At 34.3% G+C, this 10,375-nt stretch overlaps 2 protein-coding genes across 2 annotated transcripts; both read left to right on the top strand.

The window, feature by feature from the left end:
• The first annotated feature begins 148 nt into the window (after positions 1-148).
• Positions 149-6,225, top strand: LOC117108018 (low-density lipoprotein receptor-related protein 1B-like). Its single transcript, XM_033249854.1, has 5 exons — positions 149-316; positions 1,597-1,636; positions 2,174-4,711; positions 4,908-4,994; positions 5,580-6,225. Exons 1-5 carry the CDS (start codon positions 224-226, stop codon positions 5,780-5,782), a joined length of 2,961 nt encoding a protein of 986 aa, XP_033105745.1. The 5' UTR covers positions 149-223; the 3' UTR covers positions 5,783-6,225.
• A 237-nt stretch (positions 6,226-6,462) lies between these two features.
• LOC117108019 (toll-like receptor 2) lies at positions 6,463-10,187 on the top strand. Its single transcript, XM_033249855.1, has one exon. It carries the CDS (start codon positions 6,570-6,572, stop codon positions 9,357-9,359), a length of 2,790 nt encoding a protein of 929 aa, XP_033105746.1. The 5' UTR covers positions 6,463-6,569; the 3' UTR covers positions 9,360-10,187.
• Positions 10,188-10,375: the final 188 nt, after the last annotated feature.

Consider the following 10,375-nt stretch of genomic DNA (forward strand, 5'->3'; position numbering starts at 1 on the left):
TTATATTATTTTATTATATAATCATTTGAATAATTAATTAGAAATGGCAAGTTATAGGTCAACGGTAACATTATAATTTGAAAATCTTAAGAATTAATAAATGTTCAACAGAATAAATAACATAGTTGGTATGCAACGATTTGCATTTATGCAAATCACCCATGTATACAGTGCGGGCAATGCTAGATTTTGTCAGTCTCTCTGGAAGTAACTTTCTAGAAACATGCGGAGTGTAAAGAAATTATTAGTTGTGGTTGCTTTTGCTCTTACCTTACAATTTTCACTATCATATGGATTGTTTAATGAACATCAACGGGTAAGTAAAGTGTTATTTGTATTCGTATTTAGTCAGTTATGATATCTGAATGATTTCTGATTAACTAACTACAGTATTAACACTCATGGCCTTTTCACAAACGTATGGGCATTTGTAATAGGAAATGGATATTGTTCTCACATGACATAGTGCATTAGGATACCGAAACTAAAGCTTAAGGATGTGTGTCGTCGCAACAATATCCATGATGTTCGTAATATATTCTTTATTTTGTCTTCATTCATTCTAATCGGAATTTGGGCCGGGCACATGGCAACCCGCGGCAGCCGCAGAGCATGCCACCCGATAAATATAACGGACAAAGGGCATATACCAGGGGCAGGCATAAATATCGGTTGAAGGGCCAAAGTGAATTTTTGATTTAACAGTTACAGTATTAACAATAATTGTCATTTAATGACAGAATTTATGAAATATATTAATGCTTGAAACAATAACCCATACTATTGGTATTGAATACTTTGAAAATTGGGTAACATCTATGTGATTTAATCTAATAGCAGTCTCAGTGGAAACTTAGTGGGTTGGGGATAGCCCTGCCCAGACTATAAAATTTTATTTGACAAAATACTGTTGTATGCCCATATATAGTCACGCTGTGCCTATCTTGGCTATCCTCGAGGTCGAGGATGATGGTCTATGTTCCAGTAGATTTGTTGGTGAACTCTCGGGTGAATTATGAGTACAATCCTGACCTTGTCAATGCCAAAGTTATTTGGCATTGAGGGTAGGTAGTTCCTATAGGCAGATCGATATTTGGTCGCAGCTGCCTCTCTCTTCGTTTCCTCCTTTTATCGAATTCTGCACATCTTCAACTTCCCAATTGTTGACATCCATGTTACATTTTTTTCATCATGTCATCATGACCATATTAAGGTTTGTCCAATAAATGTTGATAGTGTGGACATTGCCATAGGTTCCCACTGATATTAGAATTTCTATTACAAAACTTTGGCCAAATGATATATTTATTCATAGGCTTTCATCATATGGCTTACTGTTTTTATATACCGAGATAAAAACTATAGAAATAGTACCATGAAGCATTATTTTTTCATTACATTGACAACGAATGCAAGTTTTGTAGACATGTGGATTATATGTTGTACAACTAGGGTGTCCAGTCATTTAAATTAAATGGTCAAGGCATATAAACAAACACTCATTCTGTATATATTGTTGTCTTTTTTCATAGAATTCTTATTATAGATATTTCTTGCCATGTAATATAAATTTTGGTAGATTTTTTTTTCTTTAAGGTAAAAAACAAGCATCAAGTTGATAAAATAAAACGAAATGGTATGCTGACCACATTTATTTTCTTTACTATGCCTAATTATGTATTAGTATTATCTTGTTTTTTTCTAATTATAACAATTTTACTACACTATATTTAAATTGCTAGAACTGTCTTATATTATGCTGACCACATTTATTTTCTTTACTATGCCTAATTATGTATTAGTATTGTTTTTTCTAATTTTTCGAACAATTTTGATATACTATATTTAAATTGCTAGAACTATATCTTTTATTATCGCCTATTTAGTTTCATACATAGAAAACAATTCAATATTTTCAAGATGTTTGATATGCGATTTCATATCATGAATTAACCTAAATGCGATTTTATTAGAATAAAAAACAAAACATTTGAAATCAAACTATGTTCAAAAGAAAGCTTGATGGATACCATTAATCATTATGTAAATATGTATATAAATTTAGATTTAAATTATCTTTATTATTTTATATTAAATAATAAGCATAGTGAAGTATTTTTAATGAATGATAGCATCATAATATTATTTTATACGGCCAGTCGATATCTTTCAGGGCATTGTAATGGTTTCCAGTGCACGTCGGGAATCTGTATAGACTTTGAATATACATGTGACGGTGACCCATCAGACTGCGAATACAACGGCGAGGACGAAAACTATTACATGTGTAACAGTCGTCGTGAGTGCCCAAGTACTGACCAATATCTCTGCCCAAGTGGCCGATGCATAAAATTGATTTGGATTTGTGATGGAGTGCACGATTGTAGTGATGGATCTGATGAAACTCAAAACTGTTTAAAAAGAACGTGCGATGCCGACCAGTTTCTTTGCAGCACTGGGTCATGCCTTCCAAAGCAACTGATCTGTAATGGATTTGCAGATTGTACAGATGGAGAAGACGAAGCAGCTTGCAACATTGAGGTAGCCTGTGACCCTGATGAGTTTCAATGTGAAGATAAATCTTGTATTAGTAAATCTAAAGTGTGTGATGGTTGGAAGACTTGTTGGCCGAATGGTGAAGACGAGGCAGCATGTAACATCGAGGTTGGTTGTGACGATGATGAGTTTCAGTGTGAGGATGACTCCTGCATTAGTAAATCAAAAGTATGTGATGGTTGGAAGAATTGTTGGCCAAGTGGTGAGGACGAAGCAGCTTGTAATTTTGAGGTTGGTTGTGACGATGATGAGTTTCAATGTAGAGATAAATCCTGTATAGGTGCATCGAAAGTATGCGATGGTTGGAAAAATTGTTGGCCGAATGGTGAGGACGAGGCAGCTTGCAATGTTGAGGTTGGTTGTGGCAGTGACGAGTTTCAGTGTGAGGATAAATCCTGCATTAGTGAATCAAAGGTGTGTGATGGATGGAAGAATTGTTGGCCAAGTGGTGAGGACGAGGCAGTTTGCAATGTTGAGGTTGGTTGTGGCAGTGATGAGTTTCAGTGTGAAGATAAATCCTGCATTAATGAATCGAAGGTATGTGACGGTTGGAAGAATTGTTGGCCAAGTGGTGAGGACGAGACAGCTTGCAATGTTGAGGTTGGTTGTGGCAGTGATGAGTTTCAGTGTGAAGATAAATCCTGCATTAGTGAATCAAAAGTATGCGATGGTTGGAAGAATTGTTGGCCAAGTGGTGAGGACGAGACAGCTTGCAATGTTGAGGTTGGTTGTGGCAGTGATGAGTTTCAGTGTGAAGATAAATCCTGCATTAGTGAATCAAAAGTATGCGATGGTTGGAAGAATTGTTGGCCGAGTGGTGAGGACGAGGCAGCTTGCAATGTTGAGGTTGGTTGTGACGATGATGAGTTTCAATGTGAAGATAAGTCTTGTATAAGTGAATCGAAAGTATGTGATGGTTGGAAAAATTGTTGGCCAAATGGTGAAGACGAGGCAGCTTGCAACATCATAACTTGTTCAAAAAATGAATTTAAATGTGAAGATGACATCTGCATTGATAACGCATTAGTTTGTGATGGTTGGAAACATTGTTACCCACAAGGCGAAGATGAGAAGGATTGTATAAAGTGCGAAAACGGATTCGAATGTAAGGATGGATTGTGTTTAGATAAAAGTAAAGTGTGTGATGGTGTAAAACACTGCTATCCTGGTGGTGAAGACGAGCAGTGTAATATCGTACAATGTACAGATAATGAGTTCCAATGCAGTGACGGTAAATGTATTGACCAATCTTATGTTTGTGATGGATGGACACATTGTTGGCCAGATGGTGAAGATGAATCTACCTGTAACATTGAAGTTGGTTGTGGTGATAATGAGTTCCAATGTGAAGATAAATCCTGCATTAGTGAATCAAAAGTATGTGATGGTTGGAAAGATTGCTGGCCAAATGGTGAAGACGAAGCAGCTTGCAACATCGTAACTTGTTCAAAAAATGAATTTAAATGTAAAGACGACACTTGTATTGAAAGCTCATTGGTTTGTGATGGTTGGAAACATTGTTACCCACAAGGCGAAGATGAAACAGATTGTATAAAGTGCGAAAACGGATTCGAATGTAACGATGGATTGTGTTTAGATAAAAGTAAAGTATGTGATGGTGTAAAACACTGCTATCCTGGTGGTGAAGACGAGCAGTGTAATATTATAAAATGTACAGGCAATGAGTTTCAATGTAGTGACGGTAAATGTATTGACCAATCTTATGTCTGTGATGGATGGACACATTGTTGGCCAGATGGTGAAGATGAATCTACCTGTAACATTGAAGTTGGTTGTGGTGATAATGAGTTCCAATGTGAAGATAAATCCTGCATTAGTAAATCGAAAGTATGTGATGGTTGGAAAAATTGTTGGCCAAATGGTGAAGATGAGTCATCTTGTAAATTAGTAACTTGTTCAAAAGATGAATTCAAGTGTAACGATGATACCTGTATTGCTAGTTCATTGGTTTGTGATGGTTGGAAACATTGTTACCCAAATGGAGAGGACGAGGACAGTTGCAACATTGAAACTGCCTGTGAAGATGATGAATTTCAATGCAACGACAATACTTGTATCAAGCAATATTTTCTTTGTGACGGATGGGACAATTGTTTGCCAAACGGGGAAGATGAACACAGTTGTCAGCTCTTAGGTAAGCCCTTAAAATCATTCTTTCTTTTATGCACAGTGTCAGTTTACCCTAAACGTGTACTATCTGTCAAGTAATAATATATACTTTCAATTTGAAAATAATTTTTATATTTTATACATTAGCGATAGTATATTCTTTACATACAACTTTAAATTGCATAGTAATAAATTGGGTATGGTTGGTATTTGTTTTACAGATGAAGATATTCTGCAAGAGCGACTGCATTCACTTTATGAGAATTTTGAGAAATTGGCAGTTCTGGTGGAATTACTAGAAAATAACGGTAAGTTGACATTATTAAATGTTCTAAATACATAATTCATTATGTGACAGGTAGTTGTACTTTGTGTAGGTGTAAATAATTATACTATACTATCTGTAAAAATTTGAAAACGTCCTTCAAATTTGGAAACCAAAAAAAATATTTTTTTTTATCGTCTGAAGGATGATTAAAAGGTACACGTGCATAAATTAGAAACAGTGATTCTTTTTTTTAAATGTGGGGCAAAATGCATTAACATGTGTCAGTCTAGTATTGACCCTCCATCTGTAATAGTGTCCCCGGACACCCTCTAATTTGAATTCCTGCATCAGCCATTGAAGGTACTTAACACGTTTAATTCTTAATTATAATAATTATAAGTAATAATTAATTATAAGTAAGGTCCACTATTTATACAAAGCGATGTTTCTGTATGTAGAAATCACACCAGAATTGTTGGTAGTTAATGACCGTTGCCATGTTCATATATTATATTATTTTTTAACTGGATGTTCACTTTCAATCAATTCATAAATAGACCTGTAACATAAAACAAAATGTAGGCCTATATATATCATTTAAGTTTTTGTGTATTTAAATTTATAGATGATAAACTTACCGAACGGCTCGATTACTTAGAGAATCAGATAAACGGCCTTCACGAATACGGTAGTCTGGATAAGACGCAGAAGAGACAACTCGACGACAAGTCTTCACTTAACTCTATTAAAAAATTGAATAAACTAAACTCTATTACAAGCCGGATAGAAAAACTCAAAGATCTCTTAAATAGTGCGCACAATAGGTAGTATTACAATAGTACAATACAATAGTATAATGGTAGTAGTAGTACAATATGCCATATTGACAATATCTATCAATTTTGTTATAGGATAACCTACAAATAATTTCATATCATATTGTATATCATGTGATTAAAACAGGATACTGCATCAATGCGTACACATAATTATTACTGTTATCTAATCATTTAAAATAAGACTATTGCTACTAAACAACGTAGCAATAATGATTCATGCACCTATATGTAGACTAACCATTTTTAATATGTTATCAAAGTCGGCTGAAGTGTTGAAACCAATTTAAGTGGAACGTTTAATTACTTCCCGTTTCATAAACCAACAGATAGCATATTGTGATTGAAAGTATAATTAAGTCACATGGTTCTTTAATTTATATTAATTGTTGTTGTCATGATAATACTCGATGAGAAAGAACAGTTGACCAAATATTTAAGTTCTTACGTCACTTTTATGCCTACAAAATAATCATGTAGATTAATAAATTATGACGCTGCAAACGCTTACGTGTTGCAACCAATTTAACTGGGATGTATTACTTCCCGTTTCACAAACCAGCAGATAGCTTGTGATTGAAAGCTTAACCTGAGCCCGGAACGTTCTTGAATTAGTTCTGCAATTTGTTCTTCATGTTGGATATACGTTAAATATTTGGACTACCTATCTACATATTGGTACATTTTACTGAAGCCTACATGATATTTTATTATAGCAAATGTGATTCTCATAAGGATATAAATATATCAAACGTGCCATCGTGAGATAGTTGTGCAAAATGATGCAGAAATTCAGCCAACTAATTATCACATTACAGATAATAGGGATGATTGTCGACACTCAATCTGAGTTACCGTGTAAAATTTACAATTATGATAATGCTGACTGTTCCAGCCGTTTATTGACAACTTTTCCGAAAGACTTACCTTTAAATGTTACACACATTAACCTCCAGTTTAACAATATTGAAGAGCTGAACAAACCAATATTGCGCTATAAGAAACTCGAAAAACTTAACTTACGTAAAAATAAAATTACGTTTGTAAGCAAAGTTTTTATTAACAGTCTGGCATCTCTGAAGTACCTCGATTTATCACTCAATAAATTGAACGGCGATTGTTTACACATTTCCTCTCTCACTAATATATTACACATTGATATATCATCTTCTGGAATAGATGAAGTGTTCTTTAAAAAGCGGCCATTTAAGAATTTAAGAACATTGAACACCCTTATCGTGCGAAACAATCGACTTAATAGAATACCAGCTGGTGCATTCCAGGGATTGGAAGGCTCGCTTGAACACTTAGATCTTTCGAATAACGATATTCACATTTTACCTGCTGAAATTTCGAAGTTGCAGTTCCTGAACAAGCTTGTGCTGAGCTTCAATCCTCTAGGACGCCAGTCTAATTTCAAACTACCAACAACCTTTAATAATTTAATGAATTTAAGATATCTATACTTGTCTTCGTGTGAAATTCACACTTTGAGTAAAGACAGTTTTCTCCCGATTCTCGATTATAATATTACTCTTTTAAATCTTGCAAAAAATAACTTTCGATGTCTAAATGGTTCACTTAATGTTGCAAACATTGATATTCTGAACCTGACGTCAACCGATATATCAACTACGTATGGGCTTCAAGGGGTTAACATTCGTCAGTTATCACTAACCAATTGTACACGTTTGATTAAAGATGGGGTTCTCCAAATGAACATTATGAAGGGTCTCTGTCAAAGTGGATTAGAATCCATCGATCTTTCGTGGAATGGCATAAAAGTGGTCGAAACTGGAGCTCTTTCATGCTTAAAAGAGTTGAAATCAATTAAATTTGAACACAATATGTTATCTAATGAATCAATTCATAATAATGAATTTAGTGTAATGAAGAAATTGCAAACACTATCATTACATAATAATTCATTCAGATCTTTAGACATAGGTGCTCTGGAACCCATTAAAGACACTTTAAATTACTTAAATTTGTATGAGAATCTATTATCAGGACCAATAATCAAAAACAGTCAAATACGTTATCAAAATCTGATTGAGTTTAAAATTTTAATTCGAAATATTGATCTTGAATTAATACTACACTCCCTGGATAGTATAATGCCAAATCTTGAAAATTTATATATACATCAACCAACTAAACACAATAAAGACAAATGTAGGCCTAATACGGCTTTAAACGATCTAGAGCCAACCAACTTTGGTCAACTTGAACTGCAAAAACGACCATTTGCATATTTGAAAACATTTGAATTAAGTGGATATCGATTTAGAGACGCATCAGAATTTGAAAACTTCTTAATTTTTGTTTCTCAAACACTTAATCGCCTTAAAATTGAAGATTGTAACCTTGAAGCCACATTTTCTTGGCACAATTTACCTGATATGAAACATCTAAAATATTTGTCACTCGAAGAAAATAAGATTTCCATATTTCCAGAAGATATCTTAAAAAAAACTTCCCGTTTGTCCCATTTAGATATGTCCTCAAATTGCTTGAAAAAAATTAGTTATTCTGTTATATCTAATCTAACAGATATTGAAATGATTGATTTATCGGATAATGAAATAAAAAATTTAGGAAGTGATTTGTTTCAGCTACCAAAACTTCATACGATGATTCTTTACAATAATGGAGTAAAGAATATCAATGCCGATTTTATATCAGGCTTAAATGGTTTAACATATCTTGATGTAAGTAAAAACAACTTTCAATGTGACTGTGACTTGTACCGATTCAGAAATTGGTTAAATACAGATAAAAAAGTAAATTTACCTGATTTGGCAGAATATGAATGTAGTAGGAATCAGGAAAACGAATGTCTTCTTTTGGAATACAATCCTTCAAGGTTTGTTTGTTTCAGTAGAACTATCTTGATTTGTATTGGATTAGTTGTTGGTAGCATTTTCATTGTATCGTTAGCATCGTTTATATGTTACCGTAGACGTTATTCTGTGAGGTTTGCCTGGTACTGGGTTAAGATTAAATGCCGACCTGGATTGCATCATTATCAACCAGTTTTACAGGCTACTAACGACTTTGATGTTTACATCGCTAGCAGCCCAAATGATTTCTCTTGGATAAGATGGACACTGATTCCTAACTTAGAGGATACGGATGATCCAATCCGCCTATGCATAAAGGAAAGAAATTTTCCAATTGGTGGGAACATCATGGAAGATATCATCGAATTTATTCAGGCTAGTCGAAAAACCATGCTGATTCTTACGCCTGACTTTGTGTTAAATGAATGGAATTATTTTGAACTACAGAGGGCAATGATCCATGCGCTGGAGGAAAAACAAGATTTGATAATACCTGTATTACTAAAACCGATTGAAGATAAAGACCTACCTCGTCTTCTTCGTGAAATACAATTAAGGAAAGGATTTATCGAATGGACAGAGCACCCCCTTGGCAAAGAGCTGTTTTGGAAAGATTTAATCAAAGCAATTCGAGACAACTCAACTGTAAATCGTTACACGCAGTCAGAAATCAGTAAATGGCGCAAACGATCCGTAACATCTATGACATATAGCAATGTTATATAAAAAGTGAGAGAACAACGCTAATATCATTCAAAGTTGATATCTTTCAAAAAGCAACCTGTTTACAGTATTCTGTATTATAGATAAAATTTAAATTTGTCAGTACACCCCATGCTTAAGGGTAGATTAAAGACGTATGTGTGTGTGTGGGGCGGGGGTGTATGTATTGAATATTGTAGGCATAATAAAGTGTTAAGGTCTTCTTCATGTTGTGTTATGAGATGTAAAAAATATATATACGTGATGCATAGCCACCACATATAAGCCTATAAGCGATTGCTTAAGTCAAAATAATTAAATTTGTAGAATTTGTAGAAGCTTTATAAATATGCTTTTATTTTTTCATCATAAAACAAACTATATGTACGGTACGTTTCACTGACCATTTTGTCATTCTGTATTTTAATGAGTTGTACATTTTTGTTTAAAAACACAAAAATATGTCTGATAGGTACCGTACATAATCTGGATTGCTTCTTTCTCTGGGCCCTATCTATATCTCTGACCACCCGGTCGTATATGGCATGGCAAATGTGTAACCTGTCACTTCGCTCGAGTCACCTGGTGGGGGGGGGGGGTCCGGAATGCGCTAGAGTAGGGGCGGATGGTGATCCCTTAGAGAATTTAAATTCTGTTGTGACAGACTGTCACGACTTTTCAACATTTTTATTTATTTATTGTGCAGCGCACAGACGCTTTTTGCATTATGCGCTATTATAAGTAGAACTTATTATTATACATTATTTATTAACATAAACATGTAAAACGAGCTGCTTGGTATATTATGAAGATGATTGATCTTGGAATAAACACAAGCTATTTTCAGTCTTATGTTAGCATCATGTATTGGTCGTGACAATTTCTAGTTTGACTAAGCGATTACGAGCGAGTTTAAGAGCTAAACCATCCTGCGGTAGTAAAAAGTAAATATAGGCTATGAGAATTTTTAAAAAAAATTGCGAATAGTGAATGTGTCGCATAAGTACCCCTGCTTAATATGCAGACTAAATGAAAAATGA

This window comes from Anneissia japonica, unplaced genomic scaffold (genome assembly GCF_011630105.1).
Source record: "Anneissia japonica isolate Jap-2015-1 unplaced genomic scaffold, ASM1163010v1 scaffold287960_len3192837_cov198, whole genome shotgun sequence".
In the NCBI taxonomy this organism is placed as follows: domain Eukaryota; kingdom Metazoa; phylum Echinodermata; class Crinoidea; order Comatulida; family Comatulidae; genus Anneissia; species Anneissia japonica.